Here is a 23,649-nt window from a genome sequence, read left to right on the forward strand (position 1 = left end):
ATTGATTTTGAGGGAGAGAGAGAGAGAGAGAGAGAGAGATCAATTTGTTGTTCCACTTATTTATGCATTCATTGGTTGCTTCTTGTATGTGCCCTGACCTGAGATGGAACCTGCAACCTTGGCGTATTGGCCAGGGGCCCACCTATCTTTTAAAAACGGAGTCTCCTGGTCTGAGCAGCACCGTGGCAATTGGCAAGAACAAGTGCAAAAGAGGGAGCCAAGAAGAAAGTGGTTGGTATGATGTGAAGGCACCAGCCATGTTCAACATAAGAAACAGTGGGAAAACCCACTGAGAACTTAAACCGAAAGTGCTTCTGATGGTCTCAAGGGTCGTGTTTTTGAAGTGGGCCTCGCTGACCCGAAGAATCATGAAGGTGCATTTAGAAAACTCAAGCTGATTGCTGAGGAAGTTCAGGGCGCAATCTGCCTGGTTCATTTCCATGGCGTGGATCTTACCAGTGACCAAATGTGCTCCATGGTCAAAAATGGCAGATCGTGATTGAAGCTCATGTCCATGCCAAGACGCCTGGTGGTCATTTGTTTTGTCGATTCTGTGTTGGTTTTACTAAAAAACCAGCAATCCCGTTCAGAATCAACAGGCCCGCCACAACCGGAAGAAGATGATGAAAATCATGGCCCGAGAGGTGCAGACAAACGACTTGAGAGAAGCGGCCAGTAAACGGATTCTAAGCGGATTCCAGACGCACCAAAAAGACACAGAGGAGGCGCCAACCTATTATCCGCCCCATCACGTCCTTGTTAGAAAAGTCAAACTGCGGAAGAAGCCTGCGTTCGAATTGGGAGAACTCATGCAGCGTCTCGGGGAAGGTCTCAGTTCTGGGAAAGCTACTGGGGATGAGACGGGTGTGAAAGTAGCAATAGCTGATGGATCTGAGCCCCAGGCCAAGAATTATTTTAAAATTCAGACTTTTAATGGTGACAAATAAAAAAAAAATCCTGTTTGTGAAAAATAACCTTGAGTCACCTGAGGGAATTTTAACATAAAAAAACCAAAAACACGGCCACTGTAGGGTAAATGGTTCAAAGAAGCAGAAAAAAAAAGAGGGCTCAGAGCTCAGCTCCTCTGGGCTTAAATGGTGGAGGATGCAGTCAGGTGTCCTCTATCAGGATGGCAGGGTGGGCAGGCTTAAGAGGTTGGTGAGAGGTTTGTCTCCCTGTCAGTTTTGGGATGCCTTGTCTGGGCAGAGAGCCTTGAAAAGCATGGGATGTAGAATCAGGGTGGGCTGCTCTGTTGGTGTCTCTATTTCCCATCTGTGAAATGGGTATAACAGTCACAGCTGCCTTATAGGGTTGACCTGGCAAATGAATTATATGTAGTTCTTTTAGCAGTCTGTGTCCCTGACACATTAAAGAGCCAGTAAGTGTAGCTGCCATATGTACGAAGAGTGGAGAAAGTTCCTCTTCAGAGGACACCTTCTCCTGGGATTGATATCCCTGGCACAGAGCCCAGACAGGAGGCCTGAGGGCTTCTTGGAGGAGGCAGTTCCCCGGGTTGAGGCCGCAGAATTCCAAGCTATTTTGGAGATGGAGCTAATCACTGCTGAGCTCAGAAGGTATGCCGTAGCCATCTGATGTAGACGGTTCCCAGATTTTACTTTTTATGGGGACATGGGAGGAAAGCGCTGCGTATCTTTGCTTAAAAGTGGTTCTGTTTAAATATTATAAAATGTAAACTCTATGGAATAAGAAGGGAGGATGGCCTTTTTAAGAAGTTTTGGCCAAAGCCAGCATTTGAAGCTGCTGGAAATCAGCAGGGCTATTAATGTGTAATTTTTAGCGACTCTGAGCAAAATGACCTTTTCTCCACAGCGGAGATGGGCTTCAGGGGGCGGGGCCGGCCGGCCACTGTGTGGGCAGGACAGTCTTCTCCTGGGTGAAAAATGGCCCCGTGGGAGGGGCATCAGGGACCTCCGTGTGCTATTTCCCAGCTGAGTGGCTCCCCAAGCCTGGAGCAGGGGCACCCTCTTTTTCCCCCACAGAGGGCTGCTTGCTCCCCACAAGCAGCTGTGCCTTCCAGAAGTGGCTCCTTTTCTATTCCACCCAGGGGGCCTCCCAGCTTGCTTTAGCCCTGGGAGAGTGGAGTGGAAATTGTTTTTCTCTTCTCCAAAGTAGAGACCCGTCGACCTTTGCTTGATGTCTGTGCAGCAACACCCCATGGGGCCTGGTGTTTGCTTGTTACATCCGTACACCTTGAGACAGATCTGGCTGCGTGTGACATTGGTGACTCCGTGCTTACAGCTGTTCTGGGTTGGGCTTGGCAGAAGATGACTAGAAGCATTGGTGGCCACCCCACTGACCCTATGGTTAGGAGGTGTAGGGAGCTTATACCCCCAGCCCAGCCACCAGGACACACTGAGGTGTGGGTGGGTGGGGAGTGTTCAGCTCACCTGGATGGGCCATGTTCAGTGCCTCTGCTCCTTGTGTTTTATAAACAGCTTTTATTTTTGGAGATAACATTGACATATAATAAAAGGGTAATATGCAAATGGACCCTAACAGCAGAAAGACTGGGAATGACTGGTCACTATGACACACACTGACCACCAGAAGGCAGACGCTCAATGCAGGAGCTGCCCCCTGGTGGTCAGTGCGCTCCCACAGGGGAGCTCTGCTCAGCCACAAGCCAGGCTGATGGCTGCCAGCACAGCGGTGGTGGCGGGTGGCGGGAGCCTCTCCCGCCTCCTCAGCAGTGCTAAGGATGTCCGACTACAGCTTAGACCTGCTCCCTGCTGGCAAAGTGGACATCCCCCGAGGGCTCCCGGCTGCCAGAGGGATGTCTGACTGCCAGCTTAGGCCTGATCCCCCAGGGAGCGGGCCTAAGCCAGCAGGTGGACATCCCCCGAGGGGTCCCAGACTGCGAGAGGGCACAGGCCGGGCTGAGGGACCGCCCCCCCCTCAAGTGCACAAATTTTTGTGCACCGGGCCTCTAGTTGACATATAATAAATCACATGTATTTAAAATGTGGAATTTTATAAATTTTATAAATTTCTATGTATGTATGTACCTATGAAACTGTCAGCATAGTCATGCTGGTGGAAGTCCCTATCACCCCAAACCTTCCCTGTACCCTTTTGAATGCCCCTCCTGTCACCCCCCTCCCTCTTCTGTCACCAGGGACTGCTCTCTGTCCCTCTGGGCCAGGTTACACTTTCCTCAGCTTCATATGCATGGGCTCCCACAGCACATCCTTTCTCTCACCTCTTTCACTCAGCGTGGTGACTTGGGACTCATCCACGCTGCACAGGTCACCGGTTCATACCTCCGTGTTGCTGAGTAGGAGGTCGCCTTGGCATGGACACACTCAGTTGGTTTATCCATTTACCTGCTGCTGGATGCTTGGCGGGTTTCCAGTGTTTGGCTGTTACAAGCTCTGAGATTGTGCTGCTTCTGAAACAAAGCACTGAGCTCATGGCTCCTCAAGCCCCTCCAGCGCTGACAGTCGCTGCCTGTGTCTGCATTGCTGGCCCTCTGTGCCCCGCCCCACCCCGCTGTGCTCATGGTGACTCTGGGGGCCGATGGCGGAGGCTGGGCCTGGTCAGGACCTGGGTGCTTCGGGCACTGCACTGCCCAGGACTCACTCTGGCCCCGGGAGGAAGTCCTTGCTGCTCATCAGGCCAGTGGACTTCAGTTAGGGGGTTTGGAATTAGCAAGGATGACCTGACTGGCCCATGAGTTCCGGCAGTGCTCGTCCAGGCTCCGCTGAGCGCCCCAGGGTGGGTGTCTGCCTGAGCACGGGCCTCATGCCCTGCTGGTGGGCAGAGAGCTGACCCTGCGTTTCATAGGCCCCGGGGCCCTGGCAGGTGGGGTGGAGCTGGTTCTGCACCTCCTCTCCCTCCCTGCCTCCCAGCAGCCTCAGCTGTGCCCTACTTAGCCCCCGGGAGGGGTCTGCCCATCTGTTCACCACGATGGGCTAGAGGGGGCGGGGTGCAGCAGGTTCATACTGCGTCTCTGGTGCCAGATCTGGAAGATTAATTGCAGATCGCTCAGGTCTCAGGAACACTGAGGTGGCTTTCCTACCGCCTGATGTTATCACACCAACCTGCTGCTCCCTCCTGGGGTCAGGTAGGACTGTGCTCAGGGTTACCCTGTCTTTCAGAGGCCACCTAAGCAAGCAGCTGGTGCCCCAATTGCCTGGGAGGGGACCCTGGGAAGGTGAGAACATGGTGGCAGCGAGCCAGGGGGTGTGTGACCAGCGTGGAAGGCGAACACACAAACTTGGGGTCCAAGCCTGGTTCTGCCACTTCCTGGCTGGATGACGTTGGGCAAGTGATGGGACCCCCTGAAGCCATTTCCTCACCAGGCGATGGAGACAGCTGTTCTGCATCCCCAGGCTGTGCGTGGGCTCTGGCACACACCTAGCCCAGCTCCTGGCTGAATAAATACTCTTTGCTCCACTTACTTCAGCACCCACTGACCTAGGGGCCCCAGATGTCCGCAGTTTCCTGTGGCAGATCTCAATTCCTGGGGCCATTCTGAGTGCCCAGTGGCTGCCTCCCACCTCCTCCCCACAAGGGCAGACCAGTTGCCTGAGAGAGGGGCTGAGGCTGAACTGGGAAGGTGATGAGAAGGGCAGTGCTCAGCTCAGGAGCTGGGGCTGGGCAGAGCTGAGCTAAAGGAGGAAGCCCAAATGAGGTGGTGGGGGAGGGCGTGAAGGCTGAGCCAGGCAGGGCAACACCTGTTTGCAGGAAGTGCAGATTCCCAGCCCAGGTCTCTGACTTCCTGGCAGACTAGCACATGGTGGCCTGGAGCCCAGCCACCTGGGAGCCTGGATTAAACAGACAAGTTTAGAGCACAGATAAAAGGGAGTGGTAAGGAGCTGGTCCCAGGGACAGTTCACCAAGAACATGCCGGAGTACATGTCGCCCTGCATTAAGTGTCCTGTGTTTGGGCCTTTTCTCTTTGATATTTTCATCAAAGGCTTGAATAATGGCACAGAGAGCTGGATGATTGAATCTGAGGGTGACGTGAGCTGGGAGAGAGAGGGACAGATTTCATAGTGGATCCAGCCTTGGCACCTGGAGCATCATCCAAAGTCTGGAGCCAACCAGATGAGCTCTAGTGGCAGGAAGTCACCAACATGCTGCACGGACATTAAACAGAGAAACTGCCAGCGTCAGTGCGGGAGAGGCCTGGCTCCAAAGGCACATGAGAGGCACAGACTTTTTCTCTGACCCTGAAATTTGCTACCAGCATGCACAGTCAAGGACAAAGAGATGCCCTCAGTCCTCCCTGGCCCGGATAAACAAGCAGGCGATCAGAGAGAGGAGGGAGGGTCTGTCGTCGGGAGGTGTCAGCCCGGGCGAAGAATGCTGTGGTTCCCCACTCCCCCAGCCCAGCCAGGCTCCCGGAATCACTCATAGAAACGACAAGACGGGGACATGGCCTCTTCTTCCTAGGCTGGGTGTCTACTTGGGAGATGAACTTGCTGCCCACCCTCTGCCTGTGGGAACAAGGGTGAGGAGCACTGGGGAGAGGGGGCAGGGTCACTGGCGGCCCTCCCGCTGCCTGCACGCCCACTGTCTGGAATGGCCAAGATGTGTGGTGCCCTCTGGGCCAAGTGGACACTGGCAGGTGGCTGGGCCACTGTTAGATTTTTATAGCAAGTGGGCTGGCTGTGGGGCTAGAGAGGAAGCTGGGGGAGGTGAACCCCAAGGGCTGGAGCTCTGGGGACAGGGATCACCCCTCTGTGGGACGGGGCAGTGAGGATGTTCCTGTGTGGGATCTGCCAACCCCACACGGGACCCTGGAGAGGCAGCACTGGGAGTCGGGCCACACGGAGGCCTTCCATTGTCTTTTAGTCCCTCTTCACCTCCGTGGAGCAGCCAGAAATAAAAGCTGGGTGGAAGGATGTCTATTCTGGGAGCAGGGAGAATATTAGCATTCAGATGGATTTGAGATTAAAGTTTTGAACCGGACTTCCTTTTACCCGAGAGTGACCACAAAGCTTTGAAATGGGCCCCAGCTGTTATTTAAGGGACAAGAGCGGGAGACTCAACAAAGCCCACGAAGGGAGGACAAACAAAGCCATTTCTTCCTTGTGGCCCATCGGGTTCAGCTAGTGCGATAATCCTGCTGCAGGAGCTCATGGGCGACGGGCCTTCAGCTGTCAGAAGGGAAAACCATCTGGCTCTCTCACTTCCCCTCTCTTGTGACAAGAGGTCCCGAGGAAAGGAGTTCCAGGGGCCATTCAGAGTCACAGGGACAAGTAAGCTCTCTGTCTCCTGCTGCCGTTCCCGCTGTCCCAGGCGTCACGCACGCACAGGCCTGGTGGCCAGTTAGAGTCGAGCAGTGTTTCCTCCCTGCGCTTTCTTTTAGGAGAGGGAAGTCTTTCCCCGCAGCCCCAGCAGACTTCCCTGAAGGGCCCATTCACCAGAACAGGGCACCCTCATTCCTAGTCCAGTCCCTGGAAAGATGCCTGAGGTCATCATAATTAGCTTTGTCCCTGGAACTGGGGCTGGGAGAAGGTGAGCGAGCACCTGAGCGGCGTCAGCTTTTTGCCATGAAGGCAGAAGGGCACAGGCATGGCTCTTGACTAGGTCACCAATAGTGTCTGCCGCGGTGTGGCCCATGACAAACTCCATGGGGTGGGTGTGGGTGGGCTGCCCATATGCCAGATGCTCTCTTAGGCTGCATTAATAGGAGAACAGCATCCAGGGCTGGCTGGACCACACATGGTGTATCAAGCTCCGAACAGGCTTTGGGGATAAACTGAAGCTCTTCCAGAAAAGGGAACCAGGCTGCACTGTCACGGGAGGTGGGGCTGAAAGAATACCTTGGAGAAGACTGGGAGGCACCTGTCCAGAGGGGAGACATCTTGAATCCACAATAGAGGGAATTACTGCATGTGGCCCCAGAGGGCACAGCCAGAGCAGGAAAGCAGTTCTTGTCTCAAGAGAAGGAAGACACTCATGGTTATTAGAGCTGCTGCTCAATGAATGAAGGGGCTGCATCGGAGAGCGAGGCTCCTGTAAATCAAGATTGTCTGACCTGTTAGGGAAGCTGCTGAGCCCATTCTTGCTTTTTTTGGGGGGGGGGGCGGGGGCACAGGCTGAGCTAGATGCACTCCAGGCATGGATATACAGCGGAAAGGGCCCGAGCTCTAGCAGCTCTCACAGCCACTGGCTTCCTCAGATGAGTCGTGGGATGCTGTTGGGTTTGGGGGCAATGCGGAGCCTGTAGAAAGAGCTAGATGGCCGAAACCGGTTTGGCTCAGTGGATAGAGCGTCGGCCTGTGGACTGAAGGGTCCTGGGTTCGATTCCGGTCAAGGGCATGTACCTGGGTTGCGGGCACATCCCCAGTGGGAGATGTGCAGGAGGCAGCTGATCGATGTTTCTCTCTCATCGATGTTTCTAACTCTCTATCTCTCTCCCTTCCTCTCTGTAAAAAATCAATAAAATATATAAAAAAAAAAAAAAAAAAAAAAAAAAAAAAGAAAGAGCTAGATGGTCTTGCCTATGGGAGTGGGAGGGTCTGGGTGGAACAGGATTTCTCAGAGGGTCCTGGCTGGGGCCTTGCCACTCAATAGCTGTGTGACCTTGGATGAATCATTTAACCTCTCTGAGTCTCACCTTTCTCATCTACCAACACCAGGGTAATGGCACCTGTCCTGTAGTGTGGTTGTGAGGTTTATCAAGTCTAAGGTGCACAGCAGATGCCCAATGACAGCCTTAGCTTTAAGTCTCTGGCATTCCCTTTACCTTAGGGGAGAAGCTGGCATTACTGGTACAGTACCCCCAGGCAGCCAAACGTTTCCTTAGAGCTTTTTCTGGTCTGGAACGAGGGCAGAATGGGAGTTCTAACTACAATGGTGAGAGCAGGGCACAACACAGCAGCACCCCTGGCTTCCCAGGTTGGACCTGTGCCAATTAGAAAGTGCCTCTCCAATCCCAGTGCTGGGGCCAGCACAGGCCCAGGAATCCACTCCGATCTCGTAGTCGGACCAGAGTATTTCGTAGTCAGGGATGACCTGGTCACATGCTCCCTCTTCAGGGAACAAGACCTGTGGAAGAGTGTTGATCCGGGGAGGTGGCGTGGGTCAGAGGCCCGACCTTTCCCCTGGGAACCTTCAGCCCCTCCCGCTGAAGGGCAGAGGTTGCTGGCTGGACACTGCTGCCCTTGGTCCAAAGCCCGGAGGTCCAGGCAGTGCTGAACAGGGGCACGTGGTGAAGTGGGCGCGGCATTCATAGCTCCTTGTCTCCTTTTGCTCAGGGGTTCTGTGAACCGTGTCCACCTGGGGGCTCTCCAACCATGGGATCCAGCTTGGCAAGCTGCGTGGGGCACTCGCTGGCCAAGAGTTACTGGCTGGGCTCCCAAGGAAGTGCCCAGTGGCCTGGTCAGCGCTCAGAAACAGAGGTGACTGTGGGACAGTCCCTGCTCTCAGGACCTGGGTTTCCCGAGCTTTAGTGCTGAAAATGGGGGTGTTAATCCTCACCTACATCCTCAGGTTGTCCCATGATGACAGGAGAGACCCAGGTGAGAGAGCTTTGTGAATGGCAAATGCCATTAGTGTGGGCTCTTGGGGAGTTCCGGGCCAGAAAGGTCCTGGGGGTCGGTTCCACCACAGCCCCGGCCTGAGGGGCGGCACCGCTCACAGGCCTCCCCTGCAGCTGGGAGGCCGAGGGGCAGAGATGTGAGTCTCCCCATGTTTGTCCCGACCTCGATGTGGGAAATTTCCAGCCTGAGAATGACTCAACTCCAGAGATTAGCAGCTTTCATCTGAAATCAGAGTCAGAGAAGGCTGGGCCCCGCTGCGTGCGTGCGTGCGTGTGTGTGTGTGTGTGTGTGTGTGTGTGTGTGGAGGGAAAGTTAGGCTATCTGGATACTAATCCCGGCTGCACCATTATCTTGCTTCATGACCTTGAGCATCTCACTTCCTCTCTGTAAACAACAATCCCTTCCCTTGAAAAACAGGAGCTGGGCCAAGGGCCTAGAGGAGTGTGTGCACGTGTTTCTTTGCGGGCTTTGCCAAAGGTGATGGCAGTGCCTCAGGCTGTCGTCCTAGCATCACTGCCACCCGGCCAAGGGGAGGGCACCGTGCCCCCTATAGACTGGGCTGTTCAGGGGCCTCTTGGAAAATGGAGTCTGAACGGCTTTGGGAGAGAGAGGGGGCGTCAGCTTCTCAGTGGAGGCGGTGACGTGTGCCCTGGGTTGGGGAGGCCAGCACGGTCCGCGTGGGCAGTGCTCTTTCCTCTCACAAGAAGTCCCTTCCTGGTCCCCGGCCCCCGGCTTCCTAAGATGAGCTGTGGGATGCTGTTGGGCTTGAGGCAAGGCTGAGCCTGTAGAAAGAGGCTAGATTGGCCCCATGCATGGGAGTGGGAGGATCTCGGTGGAACAGGGTTTCTTAGCTGCATCAGAATCTGTCATTTTGGAAGGGTGACAGGTTATAGTCTCCCCATTCACCAATGTCCTGAATAAGAAATGACATGTCCTAAACAGCTAGCTCTGTGACTTCTGCCAAACCTGTGCTGATGACATGGGCCGGCCTGGGGACAGGACAGTGCGGTTGGTGCAAGCAAATGCTTCAGGGCCATTGGGATGGGCTCACATCCCAGCTCCGCCACCAGCCCACGGTCCGATCCTGGCTCTGAGCCTTGGTTCGAGCTGACACGTAATTGAGAATAAAATATGTATTTGGTAATGTCATGGCCTTCAGTTATAGAAGGGCTTCTACACTGAACTTTTTTTTAGAATTTATCGAGGGGGAGGATCAGCCTTCTCTCTTCATCAGACAATGAGATTTTGATAGGTCAGCATTTCCCAAGACGTGCTCTGTGGAACACGAGAGGCCACACAAGCAGAGGGTCTGGCGTTGGGCATGAGTGTGGGTGCGGCTGGGGGAAGCAGAGGGAGCAGCTGTGTTTGCTGCAGGGCTTCTCAGAGCCTTTATAAGCGAAGATGCCTTGTGAAGCTCCACGCATGAGTGGCAGGTACAGTGTTTCCCCAGCTTCATTTGACCGAGGAACCCTTTCCCACAGGACATGTCTGGGGAAGAGTTGCTGTAGGCCTCTTTCTCTCTTGGCTCCAGGACGCTTCTGTCTCCATCTGATGCTCACAGTCACCACAGCAGCCGGGATCTTGGTATAGTCATGTCTCTCCCACCCCCCTTCTGCGGTGCTGGTTTCTAGTTTTGCATTGCTGTGCATGCATTTTGTAGTGCAGGATGCCTCAGATACTGTGTGTAAGTGAGGAGGGTGGGATGGCATCACCTGGCGTTACAGAGCCCACGCTAGGACCACGGGCAATTCCGAGTCCTCAGGGGCTAGGCAGGGGCTGGCATGCAGTTCACCGCTGCCACAATTCTGATCACCCCTTGGAAGACCGAGATGAATGCAGCCCTTCCGGGACCCCTTCGAGCTCTGATTATTTTGTCCTGGGTGACGAAGAAAGGAGGGCAGCCTTAGCCGGTTTGGCTCAGTGGGTACAGGGTCAACCCTGGACTGAAGGGTCCGGGTTTGATCCGGTCAAGGGCACATACATTGGTTGCAGGCTTGATCCTCAGCCCTGGTCGGGAAGCATGTGCAGAGGCAACCACTCGATGTGTCTCTCTCACATCGATGTTCCTCTCTCTGTCTCTCCCTCTCCCTTGTGCCATCTCTAAAAATCAACGGAAAAATATCCTCAGGTGAGGATTAACAAAAAAGAAAAGAAGACAGGAGGGCAAGTGTCAGCATGTTTGTGTCCTGCAAGAACTGCTAAAGAGAGTAAGAGCAACCTTGGTACTGGCCACAGCTGACCTCAAAAATGACATCATCTCTGCCGTTGTTGCGCTGAGAAAGACAGAGGCAATTGGGCCAGGGAGCCCTGGCGTTTGATGGGGTGCTCTTAGGTGCGGGTGAGCCACCAGGAGCTGTGGGCACCCTGAGGGCCACAGGTCAATGAGAAGCACGTCCCAGGAGCCTGCCGGCAGCTGCACGGAGCAGCCGGGAGCACTGTCACATTGCCTGCCTCCTGGAGGGGGTGTGTGCTAGTGGAGGTGCAGGTGCCACCACTGCTTCCGTAGATCCCTGAACCCCCAATAAATAGGCCTCTCTTTCTATCTTTCAGTTGACTTATATGGGTAGAGACTGGAGAAAGTGCCCCTAACCCACTCCCTGTATTTCAATCTGCAGGGAGCCCTAGTGGGGAGAGAGATAAATTTAGTAGGTAGTGACCAGCATTTCATCACATGAACTAGAATGGAAAGGCTGTAGTAGGGATTAAGTATTACTTCATGAAAGAGAGATAGATGGACAGGCATGCAGATAGGTTCAGGGTTGCAGTAGAAAAGGCATTACTCTGGGTTGCACTCAGCGACATCTGAAAGCCACTGGCCAGCTGATTCCGGGGGCTGGCACCAGCTGCATCTGTCCTGGGCTCTGGGGTTCAGTCCCAGGCCAAGTTGTCCCTCCAGAGAAAAATGTACCCTGAAGAAAGGTGCTTGCGATGCGTCTCCCTGTGAGAGAAACATTTTTGTGCCCATCAGGCCACTGAGCCTGGAAGGCCCTGCTGGAAGAAGGGCACCCCCATTCCTGGCTGACGGAGGCTGCCATTGTCAGCTGCAGTGTGTGTGTGTCCATCAGACTCCGAAGACTCCTGAGAAGGGGGAGCACTGGACTTGTAATCCCTGGTTCTGGTTCCAATCCTGGGCCCCCCACTCATTGCTGTGTGACTCAGGGAGAGTGACTTGCCCTCTCTGGGCCTCAGTTTACTCATGTTCAAGGGGGAGAATTGAAGCAGGTGATTTCCTTTCTAAGGTCTCGTCTTATAGCTGTTGCTGGTGAAACAGAAAACCTGGGCATGGGAGGAAATCACAAAAGGGAAGCCAGTATTGTCCCCAGCCTTCTCCCTAAGGCCCGTGGACGCCAAGGGTCTAGTCAGCCCGAGGTGCATCAGCGAGTGTGTCTGTAGACCTTGGCGGGGCCAGAGTGTGCGCAGAGGTGTGTGTGCGGGTCAGCAGATGGCCCAGCCCTGGCAGCTCTCAGGGTATATGATGACAGAGGCAGCCAAGCCTGAACCTGGTCTCCATGGGCAGTATTTATTAGACGCCATTCTCAGTGTGAAGACAGATAGGCAGCAGGGTCTAAAGGGAGGCCGTGGCAGCCGCAGCCTTTGGGGTCCGGGGGCTGCCCGGGGTGGGGGTGTGGGCGTGGGGCATGTCACCCACACATATTGCATATTCTGTGGCAGTGTGCCCAGGCATAAGGCATTGGGGAAGCAGAAAGGCTGCCCGCAGTGGGAGGGGGGAGGGAAGCAACGCTGGCCGTCCAGTTCCCCGGGAAAGACCCAGCAGAGACTGGGAGCCTGGAGACCGAGCAGTCCGCTCAGGGCCATTCAGCCTCCTTCCCCACCATCTCCCTGCAACTTTGGTTGTGGCTCCCTCAGGACTGACGGGACAGGACCCCTCGAGGGCAGGGTCACACACAAGACAGAGGCAGCCGGCACCGCTCCCCACCTCAACATAAACACAGAGGGCACCCCGGCTCCTGGGCCCTGCTCTCCTTGGCACGTGGGCGGCCAGCTCCTCCCGCTGAGACAGGACTCACACACAGGCCAGGCCAGACTTCTTCCCTCCCAGGGGTTCCCAGAGGCTGATCACCCCGTGGTCCCCACTCGAGCTTTTCTGAAGGCCAGCGTGGGCCTTGCTGAGCGTGTCCAAGAGCTGGGACATGGGAACAGCATGCGAGGGCAGCACGGAGGGAGGAGAAGCCTCTCACCCACCCTTCGATGCTGTCCTGAGTCAGGCGCCAGCTCCAGTTGTGGGTCCCCGCAGGGAGCCTGGTTCCCACCTCCGTCTCTGCTCTCCCTTTGGGTTTCTGGGTGGCAGGTGACATAGGCTGTTGGCACACCAACTCCGCTCCCCCCACCTGGGAGGGGCGTGCCTTGCTGCAGCCTTAGCTTATCTCTAGCCACGCGGGACACAGGCACCCACACCGGCTGTGGGGTCAGGGATGAAGTCAGCAGGATATGCCTGCCAGCTCTCTAGCCCCAGCACTGGCTCAGACCTGAGGTCTGGGCCTGTTTTAGGCCCCGTTGCCCACACAGTGCCAGGGCACAGGGCAGGAGCTTTGCTTTCAGGAGCGGGCAGAGGCATGGGAAGGAAAGAGCACTCCTCCTGGGAACAAGTGGCCTGGGTTCTGGTCCCCCTGTGCCTTTTGCTGTGCGTGTCACCTTGGACAAGTCACACCCCCTGTTTGGGCCTCACTGCCATCGGTAAAATGTGGATGAGCAACCCTGCCCTGGTGACCTAACTGGAGTGTTGGGACACTCAGACGATGAGGAGTCAGGACGTGGTTTTCCAAGGCGACAACTCATTCCACAGATGCCGCAGTTGGTCATGGTGAGCAGTGGCCGGACGGCCAGCAGGACGTTTTCTGGTCCATCAAGGGGAGTGTTGGTCGGAAGGCTGCATTCCCTCTGCCCCTCTGGGAATGTGACTGAAGGCCACTTGGTTCTCACCTGCCAGCGGGACCACCCTGGCCATGGGCTCTCCCCTCCCTTCTCTGCCCCTCACTTCTCTGCCGGCCCCTGTAGGGGGCCTGGCCTGGCTTCTGTCCACCTGCCCTCCGGGGTCTAGCTTTAGGGACTGCTGGGTTTCCACTTTCTCCATAACTGCAAAGCCATGCAAAACAACACAGAAGGTCGTGGGAGGTTCAGAGACATAACTGGGGATGAGGAAGGGGAGCAGACTGCGTGGGGGTGACCTGGACAAAGACACCCTGGCTTTTGGAGCCCAGGGAAGGTGGGAGACCTGGCAGGACAGAGGTATAAATAGAGATGCAAACGTACACGGAACACGAAGTCCCCTCCGGATTGGGGGAGGGGGGCAGTCTGGGTACCAGCAGGGCCTCTGAGAACTGGGGGGCTCCTTAGATTTCCAAATGGACGGGAGGCTCCCAGCGTCTGCCTTCCCTCCCTGCTACCCTCCACCCCCTCGCCCCCCAAGTTTCACATTTCTCGGAATTTGCAGGGCGCAGATAGGGGCTCCAGGGTCCTCAGAGCCCCAGCTCCTGCTGGCTGGTGCGAGCAGGCACAGTCGGAGATGGGGGGGCTGGGGAGGGTGGAGAGGGGTGGGGCGTCCCCCAGGGGCTGAGGGCGGCTGGGGGCGGCCCCCTCGCCCACCCCCGCTGCTCCTCGGGGCAGGAGCCCCACCACCCGGCCCCACCCGCCCAGCTGCTCCAGGCCCCGCGGGCGCGGGCGGGGCGGGGCGGGGCGTTCACACGGAGCTCCTGCGCTTCATGAGGCCCCGGAAGGTGGACAGGCTGTGCAGGCCGGTGGACACGGAGCTGATGGCCGAGCGCTGGGCCCCGCTGCACAGGCAGCGGTGCGAGGGCGTGTCGCTGTAGCGGCCGCCCCCTCCCGGCGAGGAGTGGCTCTGCTCCACGCACGTGTCGGACGTGGAGAGGTCCCGCGGGATGATCATGGGGATGGAGTACTGCAGCTTCTCGCGGCTCTTGTACCAGAGGCAGGAGCACATGGACTGGAAGTGCAGCACCTCGGCGTACACGTTGCGGAAGCCGCCGCCGCCCGCCGCCCCCGCCGCCGTGGAGGAGGCGGTGTCCGTGGTGTGCACGCTGCCGCCCGCGCCCCCGCCGCCCCCGCCCCCGCCGCCGCCCACGCCGCCCAGGCTCCCGCCCGCCTGCCCGTTGCGCGTGAGCAGCGCGCGGTGCTCGGCGTCGCGCTTCTCGTCCTCGGCGTTCATGGTCATGAAGCGCAGCACCACGAGGTTGAGGAAGGCGCCGATGACCGTGAGGCCCGTGAGGATGTAGACGAAGCTGAAGGCCACGTACTGCGGCTGCGTCTGCAGCGCCTGGTCCTTCTGCAGCGCCACGTAGTCGCCGAAGCCGATGGTGGTGAGCGTGATGAAGCAGTAGTAGTAGGCCTGGAAGAAGGTCCAGTGCTCGTAGTAGGAGAAGGCGGCCGCGCCGATGCACAGCGTGCTGATGCACGAGAAGAAGCCGATGAGCACCATGTTGGCCATGGACACGTCGGCGCGCCGCATGCCCAGGCCCCGCTTGGCGCGGTGCAGCAGGAACTTCACGAAGGTGTTGATGCGCTCGCCCAGGCTCTGGAACATGACCAGCGTGAGCGGGATGCCCAGCAGCGCGTAGAACATGCAGAACACCTTGCCGCCGTCCGTGCTGGGTGCTGCGTGGCCATAGCCTGGGGGGAGGCGGGGCGGGGGGAGAGGGAGGAGAGAAAGAGTGGAAGAGGAGAGAAAGCAAGCTCTACGGGGCTGTGGATGCCAGACACCTGCCCCCTGCCTCCTGCCCCCTGCCCCCTGCCTCCTGCCCCCCCCCCCTGCCCTGCCTACACCTGCCCCACCTTGGAGAGGCCAGCAGTGAAGGAAGCTTCCTTCTGAGCCAACCATCAAATGGAGTTCTGCCTGGAGCCCTCGGGGGACAGGATCCTGGGTGGATCCTGAATACCTAGGCCCCAGCTCTGGCCCTGTTACTCGTGGCTGGGTGACGGTGGGCAAATGACTCCCACTTTCTGAACACGTTCCCTCATTTGTCAAATGAAATCTACGGGTCCTGGCTCTGCTTCCTTCGCTGGGCTAAGATATACATTACTTTATTAATGAAATTATTATAATAAAAACAATGCTGGCAGGCTTTCCAATTTTTCCTCCTTTCAAAGCCTTATCGACACTTAACCAAATGTTGCTTCTTCCATGCCGTTGTTCTGGATTCTTCCCAGCTGAAGGTGACCTCTGCTTTGAGTGGCACAAAAGGTTCAGCTCAGAACGCCAGGGCCAATGTTACCAGCACCCCCTGACCTGTCCCCCAGGGTCACCAACTACACAGATACAGGTAAACGCTAGCTTAGGGTGTAGGGTAGGCACTGCAGGACTTGTCATGTTCCTCTCTAGTGCATGCCCAGGGGATATGCCCACAGCACCTTTGACGAGGCAGGGCAGGATACTGCGTGCTTTGGTGTATGATCTGAATTCAAATCTTTATTCTTCCATGGACTGTGTGTGTGATTTTAAACCTCTCTGAGCCTTAGTTTCCCTATCTGTAAAATGGGGCTAATACGCGGGGCTTTTGGGGGTGAAATAAGTGAGAAAATGTGTTTAATGCCCTTAGCCTAGAGCAGGGGTGGGCAAACTTTTTGACTCGAGGGCCACAATGGGTTCTTAAACTGGACCGGAGGGCCGGAACAAAAGCATGGATGGAGTGTTTGTGTGAACTAATATAAATTCAAAGTAAACATCATTACATAAAAGGGTACGGTCTTTTTTTTTTTTTTTTAGTTTTATTCATTTCAAACGGTCGGATCCGGCCCGCGGGCCGTAGTTTGCCCACGGCTGGCCTAGAGCCTAGTATGTATCAAGTGCTCAAGAAGAGCTCACTATGATGAGTAATGAATGAAGTGTCAGGCTGCCCTCACCTTCCACCTGGGCTAGGGGTCAGCTCAGGTCCAATAAAGTAGGCATCTGTCAGCCCAAGACCATTTGAGTCTTCAAGCTCAGGGAGGTCTGGGGACAGCTGCTTGGGGCACGTGAGGCTGTGGGCTACCCTTAGAGTGGGGTCCCCTGCCTCCCTGACCCCGGCATCTAGCTGGGGACTGTGTCACCGTTGCCAGGGGCCTGGACAGCTGAGCTGGTGCGCCACCATGCCTGGCCTGTCCAGGTCGCGGCAGAGTGAGAACAGATTGTGCCCGCCAGCTCGGCCATGGCAGCCAGATCACAACTCACCTCGACAGCTGGGCAGGCCCCGCGCCAGCGTGGCTTCTCACCCCGTCCTTCCCTGTCCAGCAGGCCAGTACCACACAGCGTGTGGGGGAGGGCATGGCACTGTGGATGGGCTAGACCGGGGTTGGGTAGTGTGGGCCCAGCCCTAGCATGACCACCTGGTGGCTGTGTGACGGTGGGCAAATCCACCCCTCTCTGGACCTCTCTGACCGTCCTGCACTCGGGCTTGAGCTACAGCTGCTAATCCCTGCCCTGGCCGCCTGGCAGAGCTGCCTTCCGGGGAAAAGGAGAGACTGGCTGTGAACGCACTTGGAACCTGTGGAGTTTGCCACAGAAGCAGCAGCGATGGGGCTCACAGGGGGAGTCCTGGAGGTGGGGGCAGTCTCTGTGGGGTCCGGCCGCCATCTCCCCCTCTCAGGGAGAAGGACCGCTCTGGCCAGCACCAACACCTCAGCCCGTGTTTGTTCATAGGCTGTGTCTTCCCCTGGCCCACCAGCCTTTAGGAAGACTCAGCGCCCGCCCGCCTGGCAGCCTCATTGCCCATGGTGGGTGGCCCACAAAGCCCCCCAGCTTCAGGCGGGGCCCTCCCCCATCTGAATACAGCCCATGTCCCAGCAGATGTGACAGCCACCTCCCCTTACGCATTTCTCACACCGCCCTCCTCCCGGCCTCTCCCTGCCCCATCCTGAGACCCTCATGCCCTCTCTGTCTCCCAGCGCAGATGACAGCGCCTTTCCCTGCCCACCTCCTGTTGAACGGAGTGATTTTCAAAGCAGGCGGCACATCCAGGCTCAACCAAAGGCTCTTACCAGGCTAGAGCCTCAGGCCTCACTACAGCCAAGGTCCTGTCCAGGGTGGCCCCAGCCTTACCTTTGGGGTCAGCGGCCCTCGGGGCCTCCCCCCACTTCCCACCACAGGCTGAGGCTGAAGGTCTTATCTTTCAGGTACATTTTAAACTTTAATTCTCAAAAACTTCCTAAGGTCATTATCATGACTATCTCCATTGATGGAGAAATTAAGGCTGGAGAGGGCTTGTGAGTTGGCCAAGGCCACTAGGACTCTCTGACTCATCACTCATTCCAGTGGCTCGGAGCCAATGCATCCAGGATGGGAAGCTGGGGCCCCGAGAGGGGAGTGCTCCACTCGGTGCCTCATTCTCGGGCAGTGCCTGAGCCGGACATGGCAGAAACAGCCCCAGAAGCGTGATGCCCAGGGAATCACACACTTCTCCAAGCATCGGGCCCCGGGTCAGCATGCCTCTGCCCCTTTGCCTGGTCCACTGTCCCTGGGTGAAAGGGCCAGGGAGCTGTGAGGACCTGCTGACGTGGGCTCCACTTGGAGGGGTGCCCGCTGGGGTGGAGCCACTCCCAGGGGACCCTGGGAGGTCTGGGAAGTGATTGGGAGTTTGGCAAGGCTTGTCTGCCTGCCAGCAGGCCCACTGCCTGCCTGGTCCTTGCCCACATCAGGCTGGGGTTTACAAGGGGGAGAGGGGCAAACAGTAGCCCCCATCTTCTCCCTCTTGTCCAGCCCTGCGTCCCCTGGTGATGGGCTCCATCTGTCCTTGTGTGTCACTGATACACACAGAGGCTGCCATCTGGGGCTCATTGTCTGAGGACCCTCCTTCATTGTATCCAGTGGACTGACCAGCCAGGACCCAGGCACCAACCATAAGACCCTAGCTGTTGTCTCTCAGAGCACTAACCAGGGCTGTCCTCGCCCCTTGTCTTCCAGCTACCTGGCCTGAATCCACCATTGACTTAAGGTTCTAAGGGCCACAGAGGCCCTTAGCGATCATAGAGCTCAGTCCTTATATTGTACAGATGGGGGAAATGAAGGCCAGAGCAGAAACGTGACCTTCTCAAGGTCATGCAGCCAGTGAATGGCAGAGCCAGGACTATAACCCAGGATACTCCATTCTAAACGCAATGCTCGGTCCTCCGCCCTTTGGCTCAGCGTGACCAGGGTTGACCTGTTCATTCAAACAGGCCCAGCATGTCCTGTGTGGGAGCAACTCAGCTAAGCGGTGGGCCTGGAACCCAGCTGGAGGCATGGGATTCACCTGAGGAAGCCGGGTGGCTGGACCAAAAAAATTAATCATGGGGCTGGACATCAATATTAATGATGAATATTATTACAGTTCTTCTGTTTTCCTCCCGGCATCACCAAGGAGCTCGGAGATTGGCTGAAGCGCTGCCTTCCAGGGAGATGCAGAGGGCTGGGGGTCCAGAGTACCTTTTAGTGGACTTTCTCTCCCTGTGGCCTAGTTCCTTCTGGTCAAAGCACAAACGACCAGTCTGAGCCTTGGTAATGGCCGTGGTTGAACTGGGCGCAGCTGCCTGCTCCCCACTGACCTCATATCCCTGCCAGCCTGAGTGCCTGGCCTTGTACCCCTGGTCCAGCTGGCCACAGAGCCAGAACGCCGGCCACAGCCTTGGGTGGAGGAAAGAGCCTGGGGTCAGGAGGCAGGAGACCTGGGGATCTGACTTGACCCTGACCACAGCTAGCTTTGTGTCTTGGGCAATTCCTTTTCCTTCTCTGGGCCTCAATTTTCCTCATCTGTGACATGGGAGGATAGGGCAAGATAAAAGCTTTCCACCTTTTTTCCTTGCTATGGGTCCCTTTTATTATTTTTTCTGTTCACTGACTTAGAGTGCAGATTTCGAAAGATTTATCAACAACACAGTACAATGTGTTGTTGATCAGAGCAGAACGGGCACTGAGTAAATGTGACAGCAATAATTAATTATTTTCCCGTCAAATGAATTAAGGACACATCTGCCAATCAAAACTTCAGCTTAGCAGGGGATAACTGATTTTATGAGTCTGGATTAAGTTATTGTTTTCGTTTTGAAGTGCTGAAAATAGGTATTTCTGTTTTCTGCGGGGGATCTCTGCAGCTTAGTGGCGTAGATGAGAGCACAGCCTGTGGGGCCAAACAGCTTTCAACTTTGGCCACGTGCCTCAGTTTCCACACCTGTGAAATGGGAATAGTGGTGGGCTCACTCGTGGAACTGCTTCGGGGCTTTGATGAGTTAGTAGACTTAAAATGCCTGGGATCCTGGGATCAATAAATCCGAATCACTAGTATGAATGTTTTGGGGAACATCAAGATTAGGTGGATTTTAAAGTTCCTTTCAGCATCAACATTCTATGGTCAGTATTTCCCAAAGGTAATTTCCTGAAATACAGTCCCATGGACTGTGGATGACTGTTGGCTGAGAAGAGCTGTTTGGTTAAAGCCCATTGGAGGAAGGCTGAGCGTAGCAGGAGTTGTTGTCATTTCGTTTGTGTCAGCTTCATCGGAGCCGACACGGGTTAACATGCGAGGTCCGTCAAAGTGGGGAGCACGTGCTACATTTCCCCACGTTGGACCTGCCGCTACTCTTCTGAGAGTGCACCTTGCTGGACAAGAGCTCCCTAGAGCACAGTTTGGGAAACTCTCCTCTGTTTCCCAAGAACTCCAAGGTCCTTCGTCCAGGACTTCAGATTCTCTGATGTCCCTTCTCTGGTTGGCCCAGCCCTTCTATAGGTGAGGAACAAAGAGCCCTCGGCAATGCCTGGCTGGGTCTGTTTCCTGGTTCCCAAACACCTACTTATCTAATGTAAATACGGCGTTGGCTGGGCTAATGTTTGCCCTGAGGGAAGATGGATGGGTGGCCTGTGGCCTGAGGTGCCCAAAGGCTGTGAACTCGGGCTGATGCAGAGCTGGACATGAGAAGGGCCTGACTGACACCAGGGTGCTGCCTGAGCCTGGGGCGGGGGGGGGGGGGGCACTGGAGAGGAGTGGGGGCTCTGGGGAGACAGAGGCAGCTCCAGGGCTGGCTGTAAGACACAGCTGCCCCAGAGGAGCTGGGCTCTCCTGCTGGGCCTGAGCCTGAGCGGCACCTGGGAAAGACCCGCCAGGGATCCCCCCTTGCTCTGGGGATGGCAGCCGTGTGGAGCCAGTAGGTGGGTCTGGAGGCTTGACCTAATAGGTGTGTTAAAGGAGATGAGGCAGAAGCAGCTGGTAGCAGTGCCGGGCCCTCAGGGGGGACGGGGGAGGCTGTCCTGCTTGGTGGACTTGGGGAGAAGTGCGGGCCCTCTCCATCCTTTAGAATCCAGCTCAGACGCCACCTTTTCCAAGAACCTTTCCGGACCCTTTCCGGAGCTGGCGGGGCCTCTCTGCCTCGCTCTCTGCCTCACCTGGCACTGGTGCACTCAGGTTTGCAGAGTTCTGCGGGGCTTTGAGCTCCTGGAGGCCAAGCAAGTCCCCTCAGGGTCCCGCACAAGGCCTGGTGGGAGCAGCAGACCTGCTGCCTGGGATGTGGATGGGAGAAACCTCCCCTAGACACCCAGCAGGGGGAGGGGGAGGGGCGGCAGCCTTGGCACAGGGCCTTCAGTGACTCATATCCCCTGCCCTCCCTGTGGCCCCAGGCCCCTGCAGAAGGAGGTCAGCTTCAGTGCCCCGGGAGGAGCCCCTCCCTGCCCAGGCCTGTGGTAGGCCTGGGAAACCACCAGGGCCTCATGGACCTGGGTGGGGGGAGGGACCAGTGCGCAGAACCGGGTCTGGAGTTTGTCCCCTCCAGGCCAGAGCTCCTTGGAAGGACAGCTCTGAAGCATAGCACACCCTTCCTCCCTCTCCCCTCTCTCCCCTGCCCCTTTCCAAGGCCTCTCTTCCCATCTTCCCAGCTACTCTCTCAGCTCTTCTCCCCACTCCCCACGCCCCCTAGCAGGTTCTCTCCCGATCCCTGATTTCCTCCGACTTTGCAGTGTAGGCCCATCCCTCTCTCTTGTCTCTCTCTTCTCTCTCTCTACCATCCACAGGTGCCCCTATTACTCGGATTCAGGGTCCTGAATATAGAGCAGCCTTCACTGCTCCCATCCCCCACACTCCCCAGGCCCACAGGATTAGGGGGAGCTGAGGGGGAGGGTGCTGGTGTCATGGAAAATCCCTGCGGCAGCCAAGGTCAGTGTTTGCAGACACAGCCTGGCCCGGAGCCAGGCCTGCCTCCCTGGCCAGCTCCCTCAGGCCTATCCCAGAGGCTGGCTTTGCACAGGGGCCCTCAGAGGCACCCTGGGGCTGCTCTGGGTGCCTGGGACCAGGGGCTGCAGAGGCTGGAGTGTGGGAGACTATGTAGTTCAACTCGCTCATTATATAGGTGGGTAAACTGAGGCTCAGAAGGGGGCAGGGACTAGCCCTAGGTCAAGGTGAGTCCGTGACAGAGTCAGGACTGGAATCTAGGACCCTCCGTCCTAGCGCAGTCCACCTGCAGAGGGGAGCATTCTAAAGGCTGTTCTCATAGGCCAAGGAATAGTGACGCTTCCAGGAAATCAAGGACCAGCTTGAGGCTGGTGATGGGGCCATAGCAAGTAAGTAGACCCAGATGATCAAGCCACAGTTCTTGACCTCAAAACACTTTCTGTCCGAAAGTGAATCAGATGAAATATCTCAGTGGAAGCAACAAAGAAGAGGTTATTATAACACAAATTATACACATGCATGGGAACTGTTTCAGGAAGAATTTAAGACAGGGGCTGAAGGAGGGTTAGAGGCAGAGAACTTCGGTTGGGGGTATCAGGAAGGGCTTCACGGAGGAGGTGGTCTTTACCCTGAGCTTTGAAAGATGGGTGGGAAATGCAGAGTTCTTCTGATAGAGGGAAGCTGCTGAAGCAAAGACACAATGCTAGGAAGACACGTGGCGTGCTAGGGGGCAGACAAAATAGACCTGTCGGAGGCTGGGGGACATTCTCACAAATGGGGGGTCGAGGGGACCAACACACAGTCTCAGACAGGCAGCTTCATGAGATGCATCAGGAGCCTCGGAAGCGTGTCTACCCGCTGGACCTGCAATGCCACTTCTAGGAATCCCTGCTCGGAAAATAACCAGAGAGCGGAACAAAGATTTATGAGCAAGGATGTTTATAGCAGTATTTTCATTGTGAAAAATGGTAAACAGTCCTAATGTTCACCGATGGGGTTTGGTTAAACATATTAAGGCATATTTATGTGTTGGACTATTGTGCAGCCACGAAAGTGCTGTTCTTGAGAAGTCTTTTAATGACATAGAAAACCACCGTAGAATGCTAAACAAAAATGGTAGGATGTAACTCTTTATGTATAATGGGTTCCCATGCTGAATATACAAATATTTAAAAAAAGTACACACACTCAAAGAGAAGCTGTAAGGAAATGTACTAAAAAGCTCATAGAGTTTATCTTTAAAGTATGGGCTCATGGTTAATTTAAAAAAAGATGTTTTTATTGATTCCAGAGAGAGAGGAAGGGAGAAGGAGAGAGAGAGAAACATCGATGAGAGAAATATCCTGCACACATCTTACTGGGGAGCTAGCCCCCAACCTAGGCATGTGCCCTGACCAAGAATGGAGCCAGCAACCTCTTGGTGCATGGGACATTGCTCAACCAACTGAGCCACCGGCCAGGATTCATGATTGATTTTAATTTTCTTTTATATATTTTATATTTTCTACAAAAATCTATTACTTTTATAAGTCGAAAGTAATGAGTATTAGAAACTTAACGGCAACAGGAATTCTGGTTTTCTTGGAGCGGAAAGTTCACAAGTAGTGAAGGTTGATAAGGTGGGCAAGGGCTTTGAAGAGTACTAGTAGGTACGGGAATTCAAACCTCGACTTAGTGGCTGATGGCTCCTGAGTAGGGAACGGACACGTCAAAGAGGTATTGAGATGACTTCCTGGCATCCCTGTGTGGGGCTTGGCAGTGGGAGATGGGGAGCAGGATGATTCGTTAGGAGGCCTCTGCATGGTCCATTGTCAAGTGCTCAGCAGTGCACTGAGTTCAGGAGAGGAGAGGGGAGGGGAGGAGGGAGGGGAGGGGAGGGAGGAAAGAGCAGACACACAATGTGTGAGATGTTCTTGTATGGGTGGGTTTAAACTATAATCTCCATGAAAGTGGAGATTTTTGTCTCTTTTGTTACCACTCCATTCCTCGCACCT

The 23,649-nt window shown here is 55.7% G+C and overlaps 1 protein-coding gene and 1 pseudogene across 1 annotated transcript in view; one reads left to right on the forward strand and one right to left on the reverse strand.

Annotated features, from left to right (window-relative positions):
- Window positions 1–257: 257 nt before the first annotated feature.
- LOC132213722 (small ribosomal subunit protein eS1-like) lies at window positions 258–8,209 on the forward strand (annotated as a pseudogene).
- A 3,808-nt stretch (window positions 8,210–12,017) lies between these two features.
- KCNK3 (potassium two pore domain channel subfamily K member 3) overlaps window positions 12,018–23,649 on the reverse strand; it is a 37,005-nt gene continuing 25,373 nt past the window's right edge. The window contains exon 2 of the mRNA XM_059660358.1: window positions 12,018–15,161. Coding sequence (XP_059516341.1) covers window positions 14,215–15,161 — 947 coding nt within the window. The 3' untranslated portion in view covers window positions 12,018–14,214. The remainder of the gene's footprint in view (window positions 15,162–23,649) is intronic.

This window comes from Myotis daubentonii, chromosome 12 (genome assembly GCF_963259705.1).
Source record: "Myotis daubentonii chromosome 12, mMyoDau2.1, whole genome shotgun sequence".
NCBI classification, from domain to species: Eukaryota; Metazoa; Chordata; class Mammalia; order Chiroptera; family Vespertilionidae; genus Myotis; species Myotis daubentonii.